Source organism: Bombina bombina, chromosome 8 (genome assembly GCF_027579735.1).
Source record: "Bombina bombina isolate aBomBom1 chromosome 8, aBomBom1.pri, whole genome shotgun sequence".
Lineage (NCBI taxonomy): Eukaryota > Metazoa > Chordata > Amphibia > Anura > Bombinatoridae > Bombina > Bombina bombina.
The window spans coordinates 98,093,869-98,121,601 of record NC_069506.1 but is presented as its reverse complement, the minus strand read 5'-3'; the positions used below and the strand labels follow the sequence as shown (position 1 = coordinate 98,121,601).

At 40.9% G+C, this 27,733-nt stretch overlaps 1 protein-coding gene across 3 annotated transcripts in view; it reads left to right on the top strand.

Moving 5' to 3' along the window:
* The window catches only part of C8H1orf159 (chromosome 8 C1orf159 homolog), a 189,810-nt gene that overhangs the window by 44,941 nt on the left and 117,136 nt on the right, over positions 1-27,733 (top strand). For 2 of the 3 annotated variants that reach the window (XM_053690468.1, XM_053690470.1), the window contains exon 4: positions 7,550-7,622. In XM_053690468.1, coding sequence (XP_053546443.1) covers positions 7,550-7,622 — 73 coding nt within the window. The remainder of the gene's footprint in view (positions 1-7,549; positions 7,623-27,733) is intronic. The other variant, XM_053690471.1, reaches the window with a different exon arrangement.

Below are 27,733 nucleotides of genomic sequence, written 5' to 3'. Positions count from 1 at the left end.
GAACGTCTGTTACACAATCTTGACGTGGTTCGTGCTTTAAAGTTTTATTTGCAAGCTACTAAGGATTTTCGTCAAACATCTGCATTGTTTGTTGTATATTCTGGAAAGAGGAGAGGCCAAAAGGCTTCGGCAACTTCTCTCTCTTTTTGGCTGAGAAGCATAATCAGTTTAGCTTATGAGACTGCTGGCCAGCAGCCTCCTGAAAGAATTACAGCTCATTCTACTAGAGCAGTAGCTTCCACATGGGCTTTTAAACATGAGGCCTCTGTTGAACAGATTTGTAAGGCGGCGACTGGGTCTTCGCTTCATACTTTTTTCTAAATTCTACAAATTTGATACTTTTGCTTCCTCGGAGGCTATTTTTGGGAGAAAGGTCTTACAGGCAGTGGTGCCTTCTGTTTAAGTTCCTTCCTTGTCCCTCCCTTCATCCGTGTCCTAAAGCTTTGGTATTGGTATCCCACAAGTAATGGATGAACCCGTGGACTGGATACACCTTACAAGAGAAAACAAAATTTATGCTTACCTGATAAATTTCTTTCTCTTGTGGTGTATCCAGTCCACTGCCCGCCCTGTCACTTTAAGGCAGGTGTTTTTATTTTTAAAATTAGTCACCACTGCACCCTATAGTTTCTCCTTTTTCTTACTTGTCTTCGTTCGAATGACTGGAGGTGGGGGTTAGGGGAGGAGCTATATAGACAGCTCTGCTGTGGGTGTCCTCTTGCAGCTTCCTGTTGGGAAGGAGAATATCCCACAAGTAATGGATGAACCCGTGGACTGGATACACCACAAGAGAGAGAAATTTATCAGGTAAGCATACATTTTTGTTTTTTCTATTTGTTGTATTTCTTACAGGGAGATTGACCAAATCCCCTTGGTTAAAGCACACCACTAAAAACCTGCTCAGGTGTGTTCCAGGCAGTCATTAAGGCTATATAAAGCTAGGCAGCCTCATTCAATGAGGCATAGAACCACAGAGTTGGAATTCTATATTAGAATCAAAGGATTCAGCCCAGTAAGGTTAAATTTATAGTGTTAGGATCCCAATATTATTGAAGAGTATAGAGTTTTAAACAGGCATTTTTTGCAGACTTTACATCAAAATAAGTGTGGTTTCATTTTGGATGTGCGCTAATACTTGTTTGTTTGTATTTACTCTGGTCATTTTGGCAGCACTCCCACAATATGTGCATTAATATATAATATGTTTTTGTACGGTGTGCTTAACCAAACCCCTATGTTTTATTTGTTCCAAATTATTTCTTACCAGATACTGTTGATGATGTTCAAGATATTATTTATTATCTTACTTTCTGTAGTTTAGTTAAAATGGACTTTATATTATCATGAAAACTCAGTTGTTACAGATATCGCAGAAATACTTTTTATACATAGCAGATGGGTTTGCAGAGAAGATTTTGGACATTGCCATCTTTATACAAGTTTTTTGTTTATCCCCTTCTTGTAATGTGTACAAATTGCAACTGATAAAAATAAATGTAATAGCAAAAGTGCAATGAGCAGTGTTTAGAATGAGCTGACTGGTGACATTTTTATATATGGTTAAACCTTTAATTTATTGAGTTCCCATTAGGCTTGCAAACTTTGAATTCAATTTAACCACAATGCTACTCAAATATTGAGTACCCTATATGCTCCATGATTGAAAAATGATGAAAACTTTTTTTAAAGTGGGATACAAGGGCACAGCAAACTAATTTGAAAAGAAAATCTTAAATTATTATACTAGATGTGTGGAGGTCAATACAAGGCTTCTGGGGAGAAAATTCAGGAGTGTGAACTATCTTAAAGGGACATATCACCCCACCCACCCCAAAAAAAAAAAATAATTCATGATCCAGATAGAGCATGCCGTTTTTAAACAACTTTCCAATTTACTTCTATTATCTGATTTATTTATTTTTGTCCCTTTTTAAATCCAAAAATGGGTCTTTCATTTCTTATTCAATGGCCCCAACACTATAAGCCAATTTCTCACTGCTGTAGTGATGAGAACAAGGGGCTATTCATAATTCACGATCTGCTTGGGGACAAGGAATGTGGAATAGGAAAAACACTGTTAAAATCCATCGGCTTAGCTTTAGATCAGTCTCAAAAGTTTTGTGTCACAAGACCCTACATGAATGTCCATTTCATGTTCTTCAGAACCAGTCCCCAAGAAGTTACAATAGCATAACATTCAAGGGTGGCATAAAAGGATGCTACAAAAGCAATTGTTAACAAACTAATCATGGACATCAGGTCATTCCTGTTATCTTGCTAATGACTAAATAAGCTAGAACATTGTTGACACATTCTGTGGATTCATTGAGTTGATAAGCCAAATAGTTATGTAGTTTGATATACAAGGAAAGAAAAAAAGGTACACTTAAGACTACAGCAAACTAAGAACCGTGTAAACTAAGGGAACAGAACTCTGTGTATGAGAAACCCTTTAGGTAGCTAACAGCACTAGTTATCTGGACTTTAATGGGACATTAAACCACTGGACACAATTGCAATAGCATTGTTACTACTCACTTTAATATTGCTATTCCTCCAGTCCTTGGTGCTCTCATATTTTAAACCCCTGAACATTGTCAGATGGTAAAGCTGTCTCTTCATACTGAGAGCCGCCATCTTGGGGTGCAGGTATTTTCATTCCCTATGAAAAAAAGCGCCATGTGCTTTTAAAAAATCAGTGATGTTACCAGCTTTTTGACAACTATATAATGGGCTTCAGGTTAGGGTGCATGATGCTGTACATTTTTAGCAGCAGCTGCATTGTTCTATATTATTGCTGAGTTTTTATTTTTATGTATTTTATTTAACTTTTAAGGGGTAAATTTATCATGGTGCGGACGGACATGATCCGCTATAGCGAATTCGCTGTCTGCATTTATCATTGCACCAGCAGTTCTTGTGAACTGCTGGTGCAATACCACCCCCTATAGATTTGCGGCCTATCGGCAGCTAGCAGAAGGTGTCAATCAACCCGATCATATTTGATTGGGCTGATTGCTGTCCGCTACCTCAGAGGTGGCGGATGAGTTAAGGAGCAGCGGTCTTAGGAAGCATTCGCTGCTTCATAAATCAACCCCTTAAAGTGGGGTGTCCAAACTTTGCTCTCCAGAGGTTTTGGAACTACATTTCCCATGATGCTCAGCTAGATAAAAGCAAATGATACAACTGTCACAAAGCAAGCAGCATCACCAATCTGTGGGTGTGCACTGTTTCTGTCACTGGGTGTGAGAATACCTAAACTCCAAGACGGCGGCGCCCATTATGAAGAGGCAGAGCTTCGCTATCTGGCAACTTTAAGGGGTTAAAATAGGAGATGTGTTTGGAAAAGCGCAGCAGGCAAAGGACGAAAAACAATCGCATGATGAATAGTAACCATTATTTTGTAGCAGCGTAATATCCTTTTTAATAAGAAAAGTGGTCTAACATAACCCAAATCCACGGCTTGCCCTGGGAGGGAAGTGACTCTACAAAGAAAGCCATTATGTGTGTGTGCAAGATTGAGAGCATGAATAATGATTAAATATTTGCCTGACCAGTTACTTAGAAATCTTGTTTCTAAAGAATATGAAAATATCCGTGCATAAAATAGTTTGAAACTAACAGGAAGTACACGTTTGTGTACAATTCATATGTAGGACAGATTGCTTAAAAGCAGATATGGACAAGCCCCACGGTTTCGTTGATAGACCTAGATACACGCCACAAAAAGAACCTTTTCAGCTCCGTAACATCCATTTAAAAAAAAAAATAATACTTACTAAATTCTTTCTTACAACTTAAAAAAAAACAACACACACTAATAATCCTTAAATGGACATGAAAAAACAAATGTTTTCCGTAATGATTCAGATAGAGAATACAAATTTACAAAAGTTCAGTTTCCCACTCACTTCTATTATCAAATTTGCTTTGTTCTCATGATGATCTGTGTTGAAGAGATATCTAGATAGGTAGCGTGCACATGTATGGGGTACTACATGGACAGGAAATAGTGCTGCCATCTAGTGGTCTTGCTAATGTATAACATTGTTGCAAAACTGCTGCCAATTCGTCCTGCAGACACGCGCACACTCCTGGAGTTAGATTTAAAAGCAGCGGATGCTGCTATCTACCCTCGTAGTTTCCAGCTTGCCGGAAACAGAAGTTAAGAAGCAGTGGTCGTAAGACCGCTGCTCCTTAAAGTGAAGGTAAAGTTTGACTTCTTTGATGCCTGTATTCTATTATTCATCTAGTATACACTCTGATCGGTAACTTTTTTTTTTTCATCATTGTGTGTATATATATATATATATATATATATATTGTATTTTATAACGTTTATATTTACACTCTCCGCCGTTCTTCGCTCCTCCCTCCTTTAATTTCCTGAATTATCAATACATTACGTACAGAGCGGTCCTACCCGCTCTGTACGTACTTCCAAAGCGTGTTCCCAATTTACGGCTCAATTGCGCATGTGCAGCTTACATCGAACATTCGAGTTGCGCCTGCGTGAAACAAAAAATCTTATAGCTATAGCGAAATCAAAAAGCGCATGCGCTAAACTGGAACGAGCTGGGAGAAGAAGGGAAGTGAAGGCCACGCATGCGCATATAGGACAATAAGGCGGTGACGTCATATGACGGCCGCCTAACGGCCAGTGTTTCAATTGGAGAGTCAGAAAACGTGACCCGTATTATGAAAAAAAAATAAAAAATAAACGGGTTGTTTTAAAAGCAAAAGGAATCGGATCAAGAAACGGTAATAAATACATAAATATTGCGATAAGAAGATTTTCATGACTTAAAGTCCCATTTATTTTCTCAGTATTTACAGGGTCAAAAGTGTAATATGTGAAACTTTACCTTCACTTTAACTTCTCTGACATACGATTGTGATTGACACCCCCTGCTAGCGGGCAATTGGCTGCGAATGTGCAGGGGGCGGCATTTCACAAGAAAATCTTGTGCAATGTTAAATACAGACAGCGTATGCTGTCGACATTTAGCAATTTTGAGCAGACGAGATTTGCTATAGCAAATCATGTGCGCCCGGCATTTTGGTAAATTGACACCTTGAACTTACCTTTCTGCTTTTCAACAAAAGAAAACAAGAAAAATATGATAATAGAAGTACGTCTGAAAGTTGTTTAAAATTGTGTGTTCTGTCTGAATTATGAAATATTAAATTTTATGTCCCTTAAATTCTCTGAAATGGCTGGCATTTGAGTAATGCACATTCCTAAATCACTTTCACATCTGTTACTTGTATTTTATTCCAGAGAAAGGCTTTTTATATTTCACTTTAGGGCTACATAAGACTTTGGAATTGAGCCTAAAACTTTATTTACCGGTATTTAAAAAAAAAAAAATTATATTTGAGTAACAGGAAGAACTTTGAGACTCCTAGAAACTGATCACAAGAACTTTGTGTTAACGATTATGCTGCTGAACCATTTCACACCCCTGTATTATATATATATTTATATTTATACAACACACAGAGAATGTCCAGCAAAAATGGAAAGGTGTTTTTGGAAAGGACCTTGACGTGGTACCTAGGTTTGTCCCATTTGGCCAAATGCGGTAACTAATCTTTCCATTTTTGCTTTTAATCTTAGCTAAGAGCTTGTGAGTGCTGGACTTTCTCTGTGTGTTGTATTAATTTGTTTTGTAATTTTCCCTATGGTTCTTGCACCCAGACCTGTCTGGGGTTAACTGCCTGTGACTCTGGGGACAACACAGCATCCTGTAAGTGCCAGTGAGCACCCAGGGCTGAGCATGTTGCAGGGTCATGGGATGTGTACCCGGTCCGGTCTGAGAGTGCAGTCCCCTTCCATGTTTTGTATATGACTGAGGTGATTACATAAGCCTGTGCACCCTTCCCTTGTTCCCAGTTTGTTTGGATTGAGAGCTTGCATTGTGTGGCTGTTTTAGGGTCCCAGGTTTTTGGAAAGTACCTTGACGTGGTACATGGGCTTGTCCCATTTGGCCAAATGCGGTAACTAACCTTTCCATTTTTGCTTTTTAATCTTAGCTGAGAGCTTGTGAGTGAGTGCTGGACTTTCTGTGTCTTGTATTAATTTGTTTTGTAATTTCCCTATGGTTCTTGCACCCAGAGGGTTAACTCCCTTTGACTCTGGGGACAGCACAGCTTCCTGTGAGCACCCAGGGCTGAGCATGTTGCAGGGTCATGGGATGTGATCCCGGTCCGGTCGTCCCCTTCCGTGTTTTTTTTATATATATATATATATATATTCTTTGCATTTCATTTTTGTTTTGCAGACATAATAAGCAACAGTGCGCTTGTCATTGTTTCCTAAATAGTTAAAACATACATTTTGGTGTTCTGTACCTGTGTTATTTGAGAACAATGACTAATTGGATATTAGAAGAAGAAACTTTACTTTTTTTTTTTTGGTCACTTTGTACAATTCTGCAATTTATGCACAAAATAAATTAGAATAATGTTTAATTTGCACTTAAGCATGCATTGTCTGCTAGTTTGAGTTTAAAATTTGCTGCTCTTTCATTATTAGTTTGACAGTTTCTTTTGCCTTCATTGTTCCTTTTAATGTTTACTACATTTAAGATAATTGTTGTGAACTAATTAATGGTAGTCAGGCGTGAGACTCATTACTGTGAAGCATTAGATCGTTTACCCCAAATGCACTTCACAATTTGCAGTGAGCCATTTAATACCCCTGGCTAATGCATGAGGCACATTTTCCCATTGGGTTTCAAAGTGTCATAGGCTCTACAGGGAGATGGGGAGTTAGGCTCACACAATGGTGAATGGTGTGGGAGGGATTGTAAATCCAGATGGAGAGAGACGAGAAAGATGCTGCAGGGATGTACAAATAAATGGGATAAGATGATTTAAAGATCTGCAAAAACCTGTACGTATCCCTTATTGTAATACGCAAATCCAATACTTTACAGGGACCTGAAACCCAAAATTAGATAGAGAATACACTTTCAAACAACATTCCAATTTACTACTATGATATAATTTGCTTCATTCTTCAGATGTCCTTTGTTGAAGAAATAGCAATGCACATGACTGAAACAATCATATAAGCCGCCAATCAGCAGCTACTTAGACTATTTAGATATGCTTTTCAACAAAGGATATCAGGAGAATGAAGCAAATTAGATAATGGAAGTAAATTGAAAAGTTGTTTAAAATTGCATGCTCTTTCTGAATTATGAAAAAAAAAATGTTTCATGTCCCTTTTAATATAAAGGCACAGTAATTTTATACTTTCAGGATTCAGAAAAAGTATGCATTTTAAACAACAACTTGCCAGCTTACTTCTATTATCTAATTTACACCTTGGTATTCTTTGTTGAAAAGCATATCTAGGTAGCCTCAGGAGCAGCAATGAACTATTGGGATCTAGGCGCAGATTATTTTCATGACCCATAATGCTTGGTGTGCTGTGTATTATTGTTTTTAATTCCGTATTCTCTCATATTTATTTTCATTTAGTAGATGCACTACCACCATGAAATATTAAAGTATTCTCTCTTTTCCCCCCATATCTCAGGTATCCGAATGCTGCAAGGAGAGCCTGGATTTAAATGGCTCATGTCCCATAACTCACAAGTGTAACCCAGGTAGTGACATTTATTATCCAATATCGGGCTTTGTGTCATCCCTTGTTAATTATGCTGATCAAATTTGAAAAAATGATTAATAAGAACATTATGCACACAAAAATAAATGCATAAAATACCATTGCTTAGTTCTGGATATGTATGTGAAAAGCAATCTCGAATTTAGGTTTTTTTGAGGTTGTTTTTGTGTTTTTGTGTTTACCACTTTGTTTCAAAATTCAGAGAGTAAAAGTAAGGCCCACATGTACTAAAAGTCAGAGGGCAAGATACTCCACTTGATATGTTCGCTGCCTGTATGTATCATTACACGCTCGAGTGTGTAAAGCCCACCCCTTAGGGTAAGAGAAGGGCTTGTCAATCACCCCGAGCAAGTGCCTGCAAGGGCTCGGAAGCAGCTTGCATTGCTTCGTACATGGAGATTTCAAGTGCCAGTAAACATCCAAAATTAAATTGTATATGTGCATGTTACTATGTTTGCACGTTTCAGAGTAAATTTTATTTCCTAAATGTTATTATATTAAATGATTTAAATTTTAAAATATCTTCTGTATTGTCCTCATGCAATCCATGTGCAGCTGCCCCCCCCATACACACACACAGTTCACAGTTCTGACTTCTAATTCCCAGAGAGTGGTTCGTCCCCCTCAGAAAGCTGTTGTCCGCCCCTTTCTCCTGTCTATTGAGCACACTCCAGCGTATTGCCGTACCTTCTGTTTTTTAAATAGTTGCTTATTTTGTCTGAAGGGGCTTGTTCTTGCTCTGATCGACACATTGCTACCAACAGTGAATCACAGTGGTATACATAGCGAGATGCACGGTTTGCATATGAGGTTTGTGTGCCAGCGAGGGATTAATGTGTGCGTGGGCAAGAAATCTGCTGGGTTAGGCATAGAGATACAGTAGTGTGCTTGCATAGTAGCACAATAGCGCTATCAGTAGTCATGTGAGTTGGCTGAACCATTCACAAGAAGAAAAAGAAGCCAAACTGGGGGCGATCAGAGGCGGCAAGCTTTAGAGGTAAATTTGTGGGTCTTACATTGAAGACACAACAGTCATGTTTACACTTCCGTGATTAATGAAGCACACTATTTAATAATTGGCATTTAAAAAATAACTCCATTTAAAGTCCCTTTTAAATATTAGTTTTATCAAAATGATTCTGTATCTAGTATTCTTAGCATTCGTGGACCATGGGATGAGTCTGTGTGAATCGGAACCAACCAGAAAAAAAGTTGTTACTTCCTCCTTGGTCTTCTCCCAATGTCACACATTGCTTAGCTTAGTGGCAGGTGAGCTTAATTTGCTAATGGCAAGTGCGGCAAAGCTAACTAGAGAGGATTTTTTTTTTTTTTTTTAAGTTCAGCATGCACAAGAGACACATCACAAGACTACATTACATTTCACAGCCCATTTAGATTTTGTGGGGACAATAGACCTAGTCACTGACGAAAGGACAATCCTGTTATAAAGGAGACATCTAGTCAGCTTATTGTAAATATAAAAAGTAATAACACTGCAGTTGTGCTTAATGAACCGTTAAATAGGAATACATAATTACATTTCCTTTATGTATATCAGTTTGATCCTGCCACAGAGACAGTTTAGCCCTGAAATATGAGGCAAGGGGAAGCAACAAGCTCCAGGCTTTCTTTTCGGCCTCTCTGGGCCCCTGCCAGTGAGGTGTAATTGAATCCCATTATGGCATCTAAGCAGAGTGCCTGCCTGGATTCCCCTTATTCTTAGAAAAACTTGAGAATAATTTGAGACAGAACAAAAGCTGGAAGAAGAGGCCAGTGCTGCTTTGAGTGCAGTCTCTTTGTGAAAGACACGATAAAGTAAAACAGCCTGCAGTCTAAGTGGCACTGGCCTCTGGGACATGTTAGTTCTTTCAGCTCAATTTCATTCTCAGTTGAGTGCATCTTTGTCTTGTTAATTGAAATGTTAGAAAGAAAACGTAATCATGTTTTAACACTCTTTGCTTACAAATATTTGTATGCGGTTGGATAGAAATGTATGGCAGTCAACCCCTTGCGTCATATGGTAGCGTGTTGATATAGTACCTGCATCCAGCCACAGAGGTGCATGTTACGGTCCCCCCTGTTAGCTTAGATAGCGTAAGCCACAACCAGGGGTCAAAAGGCATCTGCCTTCAAATGGTAAGGGAGCACTGATCGTGCAACAGTGTACACATAGGAGTCAGTGATTGGCTGATGGATGTTGCATGATACTGTGATTGGCTGATGAGTGTTGCATGATACAAGGGGCCTGCAATTTGAAATACATTTTGAAATTTGGCAGCACAAATCTACTGCTCTTTTGAAATTCTTTTGAGTAAGTGCTATTGCATTGTCTTTTTATTATGCACTTATGGATTATGAAGTTATACTGTATTTAATGGTCCTTTTTTAAAGTTTTACAAAATTTCTGTTCACATACAGCAGATTTTGGTCTGGATTTTGGTTTTACTTTACTTGACACATTCTTAAATGCATTCTTCTGCATTCTGTAAATAACTTTTTTCTTTTACAAGATATGACGAGTCCACGGATTTCATCCTTACTTATGGGATATCGCCTCCTGGTCAGCAGGAGGAGGCAAAGAGCACCACAGCAGAGCTGTATATATATAGCGCCTCCCTTCCCTCCCACTCCAGTCATTCTCTTTGCCTGTGTTAGTGATCGGAAGAGGTAAAGTGAGGTGTTAGTTTAGATTCTTCAATCAAGAGTTTATTATTTTTAAAATGGTACCAAAGTGTGCAATTTTGCTATAGGGTGTAGCCGTATTCCTTGTCAGCCTCTAGAGTAGAGCTACAGGTGGCTTTAAGGCACTGGGAACTGGGGAGATTTTATTCTCTCTGTGCCTCCCAGACTGTGTGCTGCCCTGCTGAATATGGTCTTAGCAGATATTATCTAAGACCCAGTTTGTTCCCACAGATTTCCTGGAGGAGAAGGTCCTCTGGCAGTGTGGGACAAGTCATGCTGTTACTCAGCATTGAGGTATGTGCAGTCCATTATTTTCTGTGACACTTAGTAACTCAGAAAAGACTGTTAGTTTTTCCTCTGTAAACTTGGCTCTTCTGTTCTCATATCTGTGTCCTACTATACACGGTACTGAAGGGCTCCTATCATTATTTGGCCTATTTTGGGACTGTATAATGTTTATATGGTGTTTTTATTGGTGAGTGTACACTGTTTTTAACCCTCTTTACGTTTGGGCTGACGCTGGGGATCTGGCTTGGAGTATTATACTCCGGGGAAAGCACTGCTCTAGAATTCTTGGTCCCGGCGGTATTATTAATAACAGCAGATCGGGAGTTTGTTTTCAAAAGGGACTGGCTTATTTTTATTTCTCGGCACTGAGTTCTGTGTAAATTCTCTCCCGGCGGCTCCATTTTGTTTTTAAAACACAGTACTGAGCCGCTCGGGAGTTTCGAATTGATACGCCCACAATGCTGGGCGGGGCCTTCATTTGGTCCATGGAAGAAGCCGCGCAGTGTGTTCCTGGGAGTCGGACAGTTTGCTTTCGGCTCCGGTGTTTGCCTAGACCGCATGGGTCTTAGAGAAACACCGGCGGTCTTAGGCACTCTGTTGATCGATTTTGACGTTGTCACCATGTCATAGGGAGCAGGTAGGTGCCGCAGCAGAGCTGTGGCGAGGTGATTTTTATTTTCCAAGTGTGCAGTTTCTTATCACATTTAGTTAACTTTATTGGGCATATGTAAGACACGGTTCTTTTTGTTCAAAAATTTTGTACAGAGTGCTGGGCAAAATTTTTTATTTTTTTAAAGGCACAGTTAATTTCTCCAACATAGGTGTGTCCGGTCCACGGCGTCATCCTTACTTGTGGGATATTCTCCTCCCCAACAGGAAATGGCAAAGAGCCCAGCAAAGCTGGTCACATGATCCCTCCTAGGCTCCGCCTACCCCAGTCATTCTCTTTGCCGTTGTACAGGCAACATCTCCACGGAGATGGCTTAGAGTTTTTTAGTGTTTAACTGTAGTTTTTATTATTCAATCAAGAGTTTGTTATTTTGAAATAGTGCTGGTATGTACTATTTACTCAGAAACAGAAAAGAGATGAAGATTTCTGTTTGTATGAGGAAAATGATTTTAGCAACCGTAACTAAAATCCATGGCTGTTCCACACAGGACTGTTGAGAGCAATTAACTTCAGTTGGGGGAACAGTATGCAGTCTCTTGCTGCTTGAGGTATGACACATTCTAACAAGACGATGTAATGCTGGAAGCTGTCATTTTCCCTATGGGATCCGGTAAGCCATGTTTATTACGATCGTAAATAAGGGCTTCACAAGGGCTTATTAAGACTGTAGACTTTTTTTGGGCTAAATCGATTCATTATTAACACATATTTAGCCTTGAGGAATCATTTTATCTGGGTATTTTGATATAATAATATCGGCAGGCACTGTATTAGACACCTTATACCTTAGGGGCTTTCCCAAAGCATAAGCAGAGCCTCATTTTCGCGCCGGTGTGGCGCACTTGTTTTTGAGAGGCATGGCATGCAGTCGCATGTGAGAGGAGCTCTGACACTTAGAAAAGACTTTCTGAAGGCGTCATTTGGTATCGTATTCCCCTTTGGGCTTGGTTGGGTCTCAGCAAAGCAGATACCAGGGACTGTAAAGGGGTTAAAGTTTAAAACGGCTCCGGTTCCGTTATTTTAAGGGTTAAAGCTTCCAAATTTGGTGTGCAATACTTTTAAGGCTTTAAGACACTGTGGTGAAAATTTGGTGAATTTTGCACAATTCCTTCATGTTTTTTCGCAATTGCAGTAATAAAGTGTGTTCAGTTTAAAATTTAAAGTGACAGTAACGGTTTTTTTTTAAAACGTTTTTTGTACTTGTTATCAAGTTTATGCCTGTTTAACATGTCTGAACTACCAGATAGACTGTGTTCTGAATGTGGGGAAGCCAGAATTCCTATTCATTTAAATAAATGTGATTTATGTGATAATGACAATGATGCCCAAGATGATTCCTCAAGTGAGGGGAGTAAGCATGGTACTGCATCATTCCCTCCTTCGTCTACACGAGTCTTGCCCACTCAGGAGGCCCCTAGTACATCTAGCGCGCCAATACTCCTTACTATGCAACAATTAACGGCTGTAATGGATAATTCTGTCAAAAACATTTTAGCCCAAATGAACACTTGTCAGCGTAAGCGCGGCTGCTCTGTTTTAGATACTGAAGAGCATGGCAACGCTGATACTAATATCTCTGAAGGGCCCCTAACCCAGTCTGATGGGGCCAGGGAAGTTTTGTCTGAGGGAGAAATTACTGATTCAGGGAACATTTCTCAACAGGCTGAACCTGATGTGATTGCATTTAAATTTAAGTTGGAACATCTCCGCATTCTGCTTAAGGAGGTATTATCCACTCTGGATGATTGTGACAAGTTGGTCATCCCAGAGAAACTATGTAAAATGGACAAGTTCCTAGAGGTGCCGGGGCTCCCGGAAGCTTTTCCTATACCCAAGCGGGTGGCGGACATTGTTAATAAAGAATGGGAACGGCCCGGTATTCCTTTCGTCCCTCCCCCCATATTTAAAAAATTGTTTCCTTTGGTCGACCCTAGAAAGGACTTATGGCAGACAGTCCCCAAGGTCGAGGGGGCGGTTTCCACTTTAAACAAACGCACCACTATACCCATAGAGGATAGTTGTGCTTTCAAAGATCCTATGGATAAAAAATTAGAAGGTTTGCTTAAAAAGATGTTTGTTCAGCAGGGTTACCTTCTACAACCAATTGCATGCATTGTCCCTGTCGCTACAGCCGCATGTTTCTGGTTCGATGAGCTGATAAAGGTGGTCGATAGTGATTCTCCTCCTTATGAGGAGATTATGGACAGAATCAATGCTCTCAAATTGGCTAATTCTTTCACCCTAGACGCCACTTTGCAATTGGCTAGGTTAGCGGCTAAGAATTCTGGGTTTGCTATTGTGGCGCGCAGAGCGCTTTGGTTGAAATCTTGGTCGGCTGATGCGTCTTCCAAGAACAAGCTACTTAACATTCCTTTCAAGGGGAAAACGCTGTTTGGCCCTGACTTGAAAGAGATTATCTCTGATATCACTGGGGGTAAGGGCCACGCCCTTCCTCAGGATCGGCCTTTCAAGGCAAAAAATAAACCTAATTTTCGTCCCTTTCGTAGAAACGGACCAGCCCGAGGTGCTACGTCCTCTAAGCAAGAGGGTAATACTTCTCAAGCCAAGCCAGCTTGGAGACCAATGCAAGGCTGGAACAAGGGAAAGCAGGCCAAGAAACCTGCCACTGCTACCAAGACTGCATGAAATGTTGGCCCCCGATCCGGGACCGGATCTGGTGGGGGGCAGACTCTCTCTCTTCGCTCAGGCTTGGGCAAGAGATGTTCTGGATCCTTGGGCGCTAGAAATAGTCTCCCAAGGTTATCTTCTGGAATTCAAGGGACTTCCCCCAAGGGGGAGGTTCCACAGGTCTCAGTTGTCTTTAGACCACATAAAAAGACAGGCATTCTTACATTGTGTAGAAGACCTGTTAAAAATGGGAGTGATTCATCCTGTTCCATTAAGAGAACAAGGGATGGGGTTCTACTCCAATCTGTTCATAGTTCCCAAAAAAGAGGGAACGTTCAGACCATTCTTAGATCTCAAGATCTTAAACAAGTTTCTCAAGGTTCCATCGTTCAAGATGGAAACCATTCGAACTATTCTTCCTTCCATCCAGGAAGGTCAATTCATGACCACGGTGGATTTAAAGGATGCGTATCTACATATTCCTATCCACAAGGAACATCATCGGTTCCTAAGGTTCGCATTCCTGGACAAGCATTACCAGTTCGTGGCGCTTCCTTTCGGATTAGCCACTGCTCCAAGGATTTTCACAAAGGTACTAGGGTCCCTTCTAGCTGTGCTAAGACCAAGGGGCATTGCTGTAGTACCTTACTTGGACGACATTCTGATTCAAGCGTCGTCCCTTCCTCAAGCAAAGGCTCACACGGACATCGTCCTGGCCTTTCTCAGATCTCACGGATGGAAAGTGAACGTGGAAAAGAGTTCTCTATCTCCGTCAACAAGGGTTCCCTTCTTGGGAACAATAATAGACTCCTTAGAAAGGAGGATATTTCTGACAGAGGCCAGAAAAACAAAGCTTCTAGACTCTTGTCGGATACTTCATTCCGTTCCTCTTCCTTCCATAGCTCAGTGCATGGAAGTGATCGGGTTGATGGTAGCGGCAATGGACATAGTTCCTTTTGCGCGCATTCATCTAAGACCATTACAACTGTGCATGCTCAGTCAGTGGAATGGGGATTATACAGACTTGTCTCCGAAGATACAAGTAAATCAGAGGACCAGAGACTCACTCCGTTGGTGGCTGTCCCTGGACAACCTGTCACAAGGGATGACATTCCGCAGACCAGAGTGGGTCATTGTCACGACCGACGCCAGTCTGATGGGCTGGGGCGCGGTCTGGGGAGCCCTGGAAGCTCAGGGTCTTTGGTCTCGGGAAGAATCTCTTCTACCGATAAATATTCTGGAACTGAGAGCGATATTCAATACTCTCAAGGCTTGGCCTCAGCTAGCGAGGGCCAAGTTCATACGGTTTCAATCAGACAACATGACAACTGTTGCGTACATCAACCATCAGGGGGGAACAAGGAGTTCTCTAGCGATGGAAGAAGTGACCAAAATCATTCTATGGGCGGAGTCTCACTCCTGCCACCTGTCCGCTATCCACATCCCAGGAGTGGAAAATTGGGAAGCGGATTTTCTGAGTCGTCAGACATTGCATCCGGGGGAGTGGGAACTCCATCCGGAAATCTTTGCCCAAGTCACTCAGCTGTGGGGCATTCCAGACATGGATCTGATGGCCTCTCGTCAGAACTTCAAAGTTCCTTGCTACGGGTCCAGATCCAGGGATCCCAAGGCGGCTCTAGTGGATGCACTAGTAGCACCTTGGACCTTCAAACTAGCTTATGTGTTCCCGCCGTTTCCTCTCATCCCCAGGCTGGTAGCCAGGATCAATCAGGAGAGGGCGTCGGTGATCTTGATAGCTCCTGCGTGGCCACGCAGGACTTGGTATGCAGATCTGGTGAATATGTCATCGGCTCCACCTTGGAAGCTACCTTTGAGACGAGACCTTGTTCAGGGTCCGTTCGAACACCCGAACCTGGTTTCACTCCAGCTGACTGCTTGGAGATTGAACGCTTGATCTTATCGAAGCGAGGGTTCTCAGATTCTGTTATCGATACTCTTGTTCAGGCCAGAAAGCCTGTAACTAGAAAAATTTACCACAAAATTTGGAAAAAATATATCTGTTGGTGTGAATCTAAAGGATTCCCTTGGGACAAGGTTAAGATTCCTAAGATTCTATCCTTCCTTCAAGAAGGATTGGAAAAAGGATTATCTGCAAGTTCCCTGAAGGGACAGATTTCTGCCTTGTCTGTGTTACTTCACAAAAAGCTGGCAGCTGTGCCAGATGTTCAAGCCTTTGTTCAGGCTCTGGTTAGAATTAAGCCTGTTTACAAACCTTTGACTCCTCCTTGGAGTCTCAATTTAGTTCTTTCAGTTCTTCAGGGGGTTCCGTTTGAACCCTTACATTCCGTTGATATTAAGTTATTATCTTGGAAAGTTTTGTTTTTAGTTGCAATCTCTTCTGCTAGAAGAGTTTCAGAATTATCTGCTCTGCAGTGTTCTCCTCCTTATCTGGTGTTCCATGCAGATAAGGTGGTTTTACGTACTAAACCTGGTTTTCTTCCAAAAGTTGTTTCTAACAAAAACATTAACCAGGAGATTATCGTACCTTCTCTGTGTCCGAAACCAGTTTCAAAGAAGGAACGTTTGTTGCACAATTTGGATGTTGTTCGCGCTCTAAAATTCTATTTAGATGCTACAAGGGATTTTAGACAAACATCTTCCTTGTTTGTTGTTTATTCTGGTAAAAGGAGAGGTCAAAAAGCAACTTCTACCTCTCTCTCTTTTTGGATTAAAAGCATCATCAGATTGGCTTACGAGACTGCCGGACGGCAGCCTCCCGAAAGAATCACAGCTCATTCCACTAGGGCTGTGGCTTCCACATGGGCCTTCAAGAACGAGGCTTCTGTTGATCAGATATGTAGGGCAGCGACTTGGTCTTCACTGCACACTTTTACCAAATTTTACAAGTTTGATACTTTTGCTTCTTCTGAGGCTATTTTTGGGAGAAAGGTTTTGCAAGCCGTGGTGCCTTCCATTTAGGTGACCTGATTTGCTCCCTCCCTTCATCCGTGTCCTAAAGCTTTGGTATTGGTTCCCACAAGTAAGGATGACGCCGTGGACCGGACACACCTATGTTGGAGAAAACAGAATTTATGTTTACCTGATAAATTACTTTCTCCAACGGTGTGTCCGGTCCACGGCCCGCCCTGGTTTTTTTAATCAGGTCTGATAATTTATTTTCTTTAACTACAGTCACCACGGTATCATATGGTTTCTCCTATGCAAATATTCCTCCTTAACGTCGGTCGAATGACTGGGGTAGGCGGAGCCTAGGAGGGATCATGTGACCAGCTTTGCTGGGCTCTTTGCCATTTCCTGTTGGGGAGGAGAATATCCCACAAGTAAGGATGACGCCGTGGACCGGACACACCGTTGGAGAAAGTAATTTATCAGGTAAACATAAATTCTGTTTTTGTTTTACAAACGGTCCTATGTTGGATATTTTCAAATTCTATATATGTTAAAGGGCCACTGTAAGTAAATATTTTCTATGCCTGTTACTAACTAACTACCCCAAATACGCTTTTTATCAATAGCATTTCATTAACATATTAAATCTTGTCTGCAAATTTAATTGTTTTCCAAACCCACTCCGTGGGTATCCTTTGCTCTGTACCAATCCGTTTACAATACCTAGGTTTCAAAATGGCGCTTTAAACACAAAGTTATTGGTTTAAGTATTTTGAACATGCAGTGCTGAAAATAGTGGGCACGATAACGTGACATCATCGGCGAATAAAAGATATATAACTTTTAGAACGTTATGAAACTTCGTTTTGGAGAAAATATAGGTCAGTAGGTTTTAATTAATGTTTATTAACTTTAATATGTTAGTTGTTTAGCTTAAAAATTATAACAGAAAGTAATCCTTTAAGTGTATTACATAATTGAAATACTAAGACCAATACCATTTTTTTATCAATAGAAGATCTTGATGCCAGTACCTGTTCCATGTGTTTAAATGTCAATGTGGAACCCCCTGTTACTTTTTGTCCCTCATGCACTGGGAGGGCATTGCAGTTTAGAGAGCAGATTTTCTTTAATAAAGATATATCTAAGGGTATGCCGCACCTTTCTCTCCAAGTGTCACAGCCTTTAACGCCCACGCAGGCGACGCCGTGTTCTTCAACTGCGTCTGCCTCATTTACCCTGCAAGATATGGCTACAGTTATTATCATCCACTATTTCAGAAGTTTTATCTAAGTTGCCAGCTTTACAAGGCAAACGCAGTAGGACAGAGGCCCATGTGGTCCCTGCGACTTCTGATGCTTTGATGGCAATCTCCGATGTACCCTCCCAAGGTTCTGAATTGGGGGGTAGGGAGGCCCTATCTGAGGGGGAACTGTCTGACTCAGGAAGTGCATTGCACCCGACAGATTCGGACGTAATGTCCTTCAGGTTTAAGCTTAAACACCTCCGTGTTTTGCTACGAGAGGTTTTGGTGACTCTGGACGACTGTGACTCTATTGTGGTCCCGCCAGAGAAATTGAGTAAGATGGACAGATACTTAGAGGTTCCTTCTTATTCCGATGTTTTTCCGGTTCATAAGAGAATTTCGGAAATTATTGCAAGGGAATGGGAAAGACTGGGTATCCCGTTCTCCCCTTCCCCTATTTTTAAGAAAATGTATCTTATAGCTGACACCGTTCGGAATTCTTGGCAGACGGTCCTTAAGGTGGAGGGAGCTATCTCTACCCTGGCTAAGCGTACGACTATCCCTATTGTGGACAGTTGTGCTTTCAAAGACCCCATGGATAAGAAGCTGGAGGGTCTTCTAAAAAAACTGTTCATCAAGGGTTCTTATTGCAACCGGCGGCCTGCATTTTAACAGTCACGACTGCGGCTGCTTTTTGGTTTGACGCTCTAGAAGAGTCTCTTAGGACTGAGACTTCTTTGGAGGAAATACAGGATAGAATTAAAGCCCTTAAGCTGGCTAATTCTTTTATTACGGATGCTTCCTTTCAGATCACCAAATTGGCAGCTAAGAGTTTGGGATTCTCCATCTTAGCACCAAGAGCCTTATGGTTAAAATCTTGGTCGGCGGATGTGTCCTCTAAATCCAAGCTTTTGGCTATTCCTTTCAAGGGAAAGACCCTATTCGGGCCTGACTTGAAAGAAATAATTTCTGACATTACGGGAGGTAAGGATCACCTCCTCCCTCAAGATAAAACATCTAAGCAAAGGGGACGACAGAGCCATTTTTGTTCATTTCGAAATTTCAAGGGAGTTCCCTCGTCCTCTTCCACTAAACAGGACGGGAATTATTCACAAGCCAAACCCACCTGGAGACCCAACCAGGCTTGGAACAAGGGTAAGCAACCCAAGAAGCCCGCTGCTGCTACCAAGACGGCATGAAGGGGCGGCCCCCAATCCGGGACCGGATCTAGTAGGGGGCATACTTTCTCTCTTTGTCCAGGCTTGGATAAGAGATGTTCAGGATCCCTGGACGCTAGAAATTGTCTCAACTGTATCAGAGTTCAAAAATTCCTTCCCCAGATGAAGGTTTCTTCTTTCACGATTGTCTGTAGACCAGATTAAAACAGAGAGGCGTTCTTACGTTGTGTAAAAGACCTCTCCACCATGGGAGTAATTTGTCCCGTTCCAATACAGGGGCAGGGATTTTACTCAAATCTTTTTGTTGTTCCCAAAAAAGAGGGAACGTTCCGACCCATTTTAGATCTCAAGAGTCTGAACAAGTTTCTCAGAGTTCCATCTTTCAAGATGGAGATTATTCGGACAAATCTTCCATTGATCCAGGAGGGTCAATATATGACTACCGTGGACTTAAAGGATTCATACCTTCATATTCCTATCCAAAGAGATCATCACAAGTTCCTGAGGTTCGCTTTTCTGGCAAACATTTTCAGTTTGTGGCCCTTCCTTTCGGTCTGGCCACGGCACCCAGAATTTTCACAAAGGTTCTAGGGTCTCTGCTAGCGGTTCTCAGGTCGCGGGGCATTGCAGTGGCTCCTTATCTGGACGATATTCTGATCCAGGCGTCTTATCAGCTAACAAAGTCTCATACCGACATTGTTCTGTCCTTTTCTAAGGACTCACGGGTGGAAGGTGAATCTAGAAAAGAGTTCATTAATTCCACAGACAAGGGTTCCGTTCCTGGGAACTCTAATCGACTCTCTATCCATGAAAATCTTTTTGACGGAAGTAAGAAAGTTAAAGATTCTGAATACATGCCGATTTCCTTCAGTCCAATCCTCGGCCATCAGTGGCTCAGTGTATGGAGGCAATTGGATTGATGGTAGCTGCAAGCTCAGACAATGGAATGGAGATTATGCAAATTTTGTCTCCTCAAATACATCTGGATCAGGAGACAAGGAACTCTCTTCATTGGTGGTTGTCGCCGGATCATCTGTCCCAAGGGACGTGTTTCCGCAGACCCTCCATGGCTGATATTGACAACTGACGCCAGCCTAATAGGATGGGGTGCAGTCTGGAATTACCTGAAGGCTCAGGGTGTGTGGACTCGGTCGGAGTCTCTTCTTCCCATCAATATTCTGGAGTTGAGAGCAATATTCAATGCGCTTCAGGCTTGGCCTCAGTTGGCTTTTGCCAAATTCATCAGATTCCAGTCGGACAACATCACGACTGAGGCTTACATCAATCATCAGGGAGGAACAAGGAGTTCCTTAGCGATGACCGAAGTATCCAAGAGAATTCGGTGGGCGGAAACTCACTCTTGTTATCTGTCAGCAATCTACATCCCAGGAGTTGACAACTGGGAAGCCGCTTTCTTGAGCAGACAGACGTTTCATCCTCAGGCCGAACTGATAGATGCCTTGGTCGTTTAACCTAGCTTATGTGTTCCCGCCGTTTGCTCTCCTTCCCCGGGTGATTGCTCGAGTCAAACAGGAGAGGGCTTCGGTGATCCTCATCGCTCCTGCGTGGCCTCGCAGGACTTTGTATGGTGATCTGGTGGACATGTCCTCTCTGCTACCGTGGAAGCTTCCATTGAGGCAAGACCTTCTCATTCAGGGACCCTTCCATCATCCGAATCTAATTTCGCTGCAGCTGACTGCTTGGAGATTGAACACTTGATTTTATCTAAGCGAGGGTTCTCTGATTCGGTTATTGATACCTTGATTCAGGCACGTAAGCCTGTTACTAGAAAGATTTACCATAAGATATGGCGTAAATATCTTTATTGGTGCGAATCCAAGGGCTACTCATGGAGTAAGATTAGGATTCCTAGGATTTTATCTTTTCTCCAAGAAGGATTGGAGAAAGGGTTATCAGCAAGTTCCTTAAAGGGACAGATTTCTGCTCTATCTATTTTGCTACACAAACGTCTGGCAGATGTTCCAGATGTTCAATCTTTTTGTCAGGCTCTGACTAGAATCAGACCTGTGTTTAGACCAATTGCCCCTCCTTGGAGTTTGAATTTGGTTCTTAATGTTCTTCAAGGGATTCCGTTTGAACCTATGCATTCCATAGATATTAAGTTGTTATCTTGGAAAGTTTTTTATTTTTGGTTGCTATTCCTTCTGCTCGCAGAGTTTCTGAGCTTTCGGCATTACAATGTGATTCTCCTTACCTTATTTTTCATTCCGATATGGTAGTGTTATGTACCAAACCTGGTTTTCTTCCTAAGGTTGTTTCCAACAAAAATGTTAATCAGGAAATTATTGTTCCTTCATTGTGTCCTAATCCGTCTTCTAAGAAGGAGCGTCTGTTACATAATTTGGACGTAGTCCGTGCCCTGAAGTTTACTTGCAGGCAACTAAGGAATTTTGTCAATCATCTTCATTATTTGTTGTCTTTTCTGGGAAACGTAGGGGTCAGAAAGCTACGGCTACCTTTCTTTTTGGCTGAAGAGTATCATCCGTTTTGCATATGAGACTGCTGGACAGCTGGAAACGAATTACGGCTCATTCCACTAGGGCTGTGGCTTCCTCATGGGCATTTAAAAATGATGCTTCTGTTGAACAGATTTGCAAGGCTGCAACTTGGTCGTCTCTTCACACTTTTTCCAAATTTGATACTTTTGCCTCGTCCGAGGCTGTTTTTGGGAGAAATGTTCTTCAAGCAGTGGTGCCTTCCGTTTAGGTTCCTGTCTTGTCCCTCCCTTTCATCCGTGTCCTATAGCTTTGGTATTGTATCCCATAAGTAAGGATGAAATCCGTGGACTCGTCATATCTTGTAAAAGGAAAGGAAATTTATGCTTACCTGATAAATGTATTTCTTTTACGATATGACAAGTCCACGGCCCACCCTGTCGTTTTATAAGAAAGGTCTTTATTTTTGTTAAACTTCAGTCACCTCTGCAACTTGGCTTTTCCTTTCTCTTCCTAACTTCGGTCGAATGACTGGAGTGGGAGGGAAGGGAGGAGCTATATATATACAGCTCTGCTGTGGTGCTCTTTGCCTCCTCCTCCTGACCAGGAGGCGATATCCCATAAGTAAGGATGAAATCCGTGGACTCGTCATATCGTAAAAGAAATAAATTTATCAAGTAAGCATAAATTTCCTTTTGTCTGGCTTATAAATAATGCGTAGGTGACTTCACAATTCTTTCCAGTAAAACAAAAATTGTAATTTAAAGGGTCATAAAACAGTAAATAAGGGGGCGGAGCCAGCGCTCAATGGAGATGGCTGCACTCTAGTGAGCTCCAGGCTCCCTAACGGGCAAACTGACTTTCTGGACACTCAAGGCCAGGCTAATAGCAGAAACTCAGGGCTACAGCTGTCGGAAGATGCCGTGACCTTCCATGAAAAAAATTAAAGTTGCATACCCATAAATAATCCAGACCGACGTCTTTGAAAGCGGAGCAGGCCGCACACAGACACAACGCAATACCGCCTTAAAACTCCTGCATGTCGCCGATTAAGGAACCTTAAGTCTTCTGAAATATTCAGGCTATTCTGACAGATGGCAGGCTACTCGATAGTTGTTTAAACACGGATGCAGGTACAGGGGATATAAAAAAATTGCGCATAAGGTACACCGGAGCTCTGGGCCCTATTAGGCCACTATTGTGTCCAATTAGAGTAAGATCACATATATAGGTCCACGCTCAACAATATGACATAACATGAAATTAAAAGGCTCCAGTACCTGCAATAACACTCAGTGTAATATATATGGCTGTTACTCGCTAGCACATTGTATCCTAAAAGCCGCCATCAACAAACTCTCTGTGCAGTAATTGCCTGTTAGGCAGAGTAGTGGAATTTGCTTTTATAGGAACCGAAGGAATACAAATGAAACCCATCCTTTGATTTACACGTTACAATTTCAATGTCATATTTCCTTATGAGAATTGCAGTCACTGCATAAAAGAAACCCTATCATGCTAATATATTTACTTTGAAATGCGGACTTGGGAATATTGGTCATCGCTATTTTAACCTTATAAAGGAAACTGAGAAATCTTCCCCTGCACAACTTAAAGCTGAAACAGACTAGAAGACGCTAGCCATAGGTTAAATAGCTTTGCTTCTATATACAGTGATAATGTAACAGAATCCTCCTGGGAAGAGCTCCAAAATCACTGAGACTCACTTGTTAGGTATTTATCTACTAAATTCCTAGACCACCTAACACCACCATGTCTCCTAAAAAAAAAAAGGCACTAAGGCTGATAAGCCAGTAAAGAAACAAACACCTTCAACACCATCAGTGAACAATTTTTTCAAGAACCTGGAAACACCCTCAAAGGTACTGAAAAACCTCTGATACACGTTCCAGAGCTTCTTCACCGTCCTCAAAATCCGAGGAAGAATGCCCTGATACAGCAATATCTATTCCCATGGCTTTATTGGATTCATTTCCATCCAAGAAAGATTTCTCAACACTCATCAGTCAAGTTAAACAATGCATCCGGGAGGAAATTTTGGAAATTAAAAAAACTCTCTGATGTTAACATAGAAACATAGCATTTGACGGTAGATAAGAACCAAAAAGGCCCATCAAGTCTACCCATATTACATGTTACTTTTTCCTTAGGATAGCCTTATGCATCTCCCAGGCATTTTTAAATTCCTTTACAGTCTTTGTGTTTACCACCTCAAATGGAAGTTTATTCCATGAATCCACCACCCTTTCTGTAAAAAAAAAATGCTTCCTCAAATTTCTCCTGAATCTACTACCCTCTGTTAGCCAAAGAGTGGAGAGATTGGAGGGGGACTCGGACCTTTTCAATTCCAACCTGACCTTTTTTTAATACATGCATGTCCCAACAAGAGGAGACAATTATACAGATGGAAAACAAAATTGACGATCTAGAGAACAGAAGTCATCGCAAAAACATAGACAATATCACCCGCCGAACTGGATCACTATATACAGGGACTATTCACTTTCCTGATGGATGAAGATGAAGTGGTAACAATTGCTCTAGACAGATTCCACAGGGCCCTACGTGCCAAATCGTTGGGCGATCAACCGTAGAGAGACAACATAGTTGAAATCATCAGCTACCCAATCAAAGAAAGTATAATGAAGAAAGCCAGAACCATCCGATAAAATTTAAATCTGACTCTCTACAACTCTTTGAGGACCAACACCCAGAACCTTACAAAAAAAGAAGGGACCTTCGCTCACTTACCACTAAACTACCAAACGCAACATCCCCCTATAGATGGTCATCCCTTCAGCCTGCAAGTCTTGTGGAAAGGCAGACAGATAATGTGTATTTTGCAAGAAGGCTTTGGCCAATTCTGCAAAGAGCTGGAGATAAGACCTCCATCTCCTCAAGACAATACCCCGGCTTCTACAGGTAAAGAGAGACCATGTCCGCCACCTATTCCTCAAAGGTCTGAATGTCAGAGCACCTGCAAAGAGATCCCATCAGATGGATTCCAAGGCGAATGGCCTCGAATCAGAAGGACGGTAACAAATCTGATATGATGTCTGTCTCTCATAAAGTTGAAAGTTTTGATATCTCAAAATGTTATTACAATTTAAAAATCGCTGTTTAATGCATTTAGATTTTTACTTAAATCAAAGAATAGCCTCAAACATCTCTTTATTTAGAGGCCCTGTACTACATATGTTCTGTGTGTGTGTATATATATATATATATATATATATATATATATATATATACCAAAGAACTGATGTGTTGATATTGACTTTAGATCTATGTCACTTGTTTATGTTGTTTATGTTGTTTATGTATGTTAGTCTACTTTTAGGCCACCTATATTGCCCAAAGAGGAAATTTTCCCCACTTTTCAGAACTATTACAATCTTATGAAGTTCGTACACCTGTTATGTACTGTTAATCTAAAAAAATGTTTTAGATGTTTTCTTTTTATTGTTTGTATCTGTGAGTACAACAATACATCGCTTAGTAGTTAAATACCCCTGAAGCCTGATAATTAAATCCTCAGAGACCTAGACTGCTGCCCACAAACCAAACGACAGACCTGCAGGGGCCCCCGCCCGTGCACGCCTACTGTTAAAGTAGAAAAATCAGAATGCAAAGATCAGAAATAGGCGCAGAAAAGAATCACTCAGAGGACTAAAGCTGGGAAATATAGATTTAGTTATATACAATATGCACTAAGTGCAGCAAATCTTAAATGATTCAAACCAGCAAATGTATAAAACAATGAATAGTTAAAAATATGTTTCCACAAACGGTGTGTATAAAAACATATACAATTCTAAAAAACAAAAAAGAGCAGTGCATAGATAATCACCTAACAAATGTTATACTTCTAGAATTGAAGTGCAAATAAATAGAGTTAAAAGTGAGTAGGTTTTCTCAACAACAAAAAAAGCTCCAATACATCAATAGTCCAAAAGTATAAATGAGGATGAAGGGCTTGCACAGAAGTTAGTTCACAAGAAGAAATTCCTGCTTGATAGTACAATTATCCTTAAATAGGTGAATAGAAGCCAAGGTTATTAGTCCCCAAATTCCCAGGTGCCAGGAAACTTATTTCCAATTCAAGACCAGTTGATGTGCTCAAACCAGTGATAAGTAGAATTCCTACTTACTAAAAGTTACCCCAATCATATGAGGTAAGTGCCGCATATACCAGGCAGTCAGTGAGCTGCTCAGCTGAGTAGTGATCCACTTTCAGTAGCGCTATCAGGCTCAGATCCACTCCCCTCTCCACGTAGCCAGGATCCGGAGAATGAGTTAGGGGAAGACAAAACACATATAGAATAGTGCAACAACGTTTGAATAAAATAGCTAGTTTTTATTAGAATATTAGTAAAACATGCTTACACTTAAGAACCTCAATTATCATATGAGGTATCAGTAAAACATGAGTAAAAACATAGAAGCAGTTCTTCCAAATAACGAAATAGTCTGGTGTGCAAATGGTTTGACAAGGATCAATAATAGTCCCAGTAGTGTATATAACCTCACCGGATAGCTCCGGATTACTCCTTACGTGTTTCGAAGGCGTCTAAGTCTTTTAATGTCTTCTTTGTCAGAGGATTTGTGTATACTGAAAGTTCAGATCACCAACTGATAAAGCGGAGGGGTTGCAGCCTGTCCCTTGGTTTAATCTTATTCTATTGGTCCTCTGTGAGTCACATGTATGTGACGTCTGGAGGTGTGTGAAGTAACATAGACTTCATAGTTTGCATATTTGGAGGTGTGTATAAATATGTGTTACTTCCCATCCCATGATATAACTGGCATACTATTGGTCCGAGTGTGAAATTACATCGACTTTATAATCTGCATAGCTGGGGATATATTAGTAGTGCTTGGTCCCCATATTATGAAATATCCGAAATCTACCCATTGGTGATATGTCAAAAATGTGAGATGTGTTTAACTATCCCTTTGTGAGAACGCCATACATGTATTTGAGGCTCCGTAAATTGCATAGCTGGCGATGTCTGTATTGGCGTGTATTTACTATGTTTACTCTTCTTACTATAGAATATCGTACTATTGGTCCTCTATAAGTCATGTGTCTATGACATCCGAGGGTGTGTGAAATTACATAGACTTCGTAGCCTGCATAGTAAGAAGAATAAGCAGGGACCTATACTGACTACATCTACCTCCCATACTAAAAATATATCCGGAGTTCACATAATAGTGATGGATTAAAAGAAGTGGGTGGTGTCTATTTAACCCTCTATTAAGATGCCCATATTGTATATGTGTGGTGTGTATTCGCTCTTCTCAAAATCTTTTCTAGGGTAAATTCCTAGACAGATTCATGTTTTATATTAACACAATGGGTAAATCACTAGCAACAGTTGGTAATAAAAGAAGCATATTGCATGTCAAAGTTGAAATTGTCAATAAATACATAAAAATACACAATATGTGCACCTGGTATAACGGACACAAAGGTGTTTGAAATACCTACACATCTATGGATAAATGTAAATAGGTAAAATACAGACCAAATTAATAACAATCACTAAAACGGGTGATAATCATAGCACTTGTGAAACGTAAAAACAAGAAATTCATTAGTTAATAAATAGTAGTAAACTTTGGATAAAGGGCATAGGTAAATGTTAAAATAAATTTATATATTTTTAACATACAAAATGGGCGTCTTAATAGAGGGTTAAATAGACACCACCCACTTCTTTTAATCCGTCACTATTATGTGAACTACGGATATATTTTTAGTATGGGAGGTAGACGTAGTCAGTATAGGTCCCCGCTTGCTCTTCTTACTATGTAATTTCATACACCCTCGGATGTCATAGACACATGACTTATAGAGGACCAATAGTACTCCAGATATTCTATAGTAAGAAGTTTAAACATAGTAAATACACGCCAATACAGACATCGACAGCTATGCAATTTACGGAGCCTAAAATACATGTATGGCGTTCTCACAAAGGGATAGTTAAACACATCTCACATTTCTGACATATCACCAATGGGTAGATTTCAGATATTTCATAATAT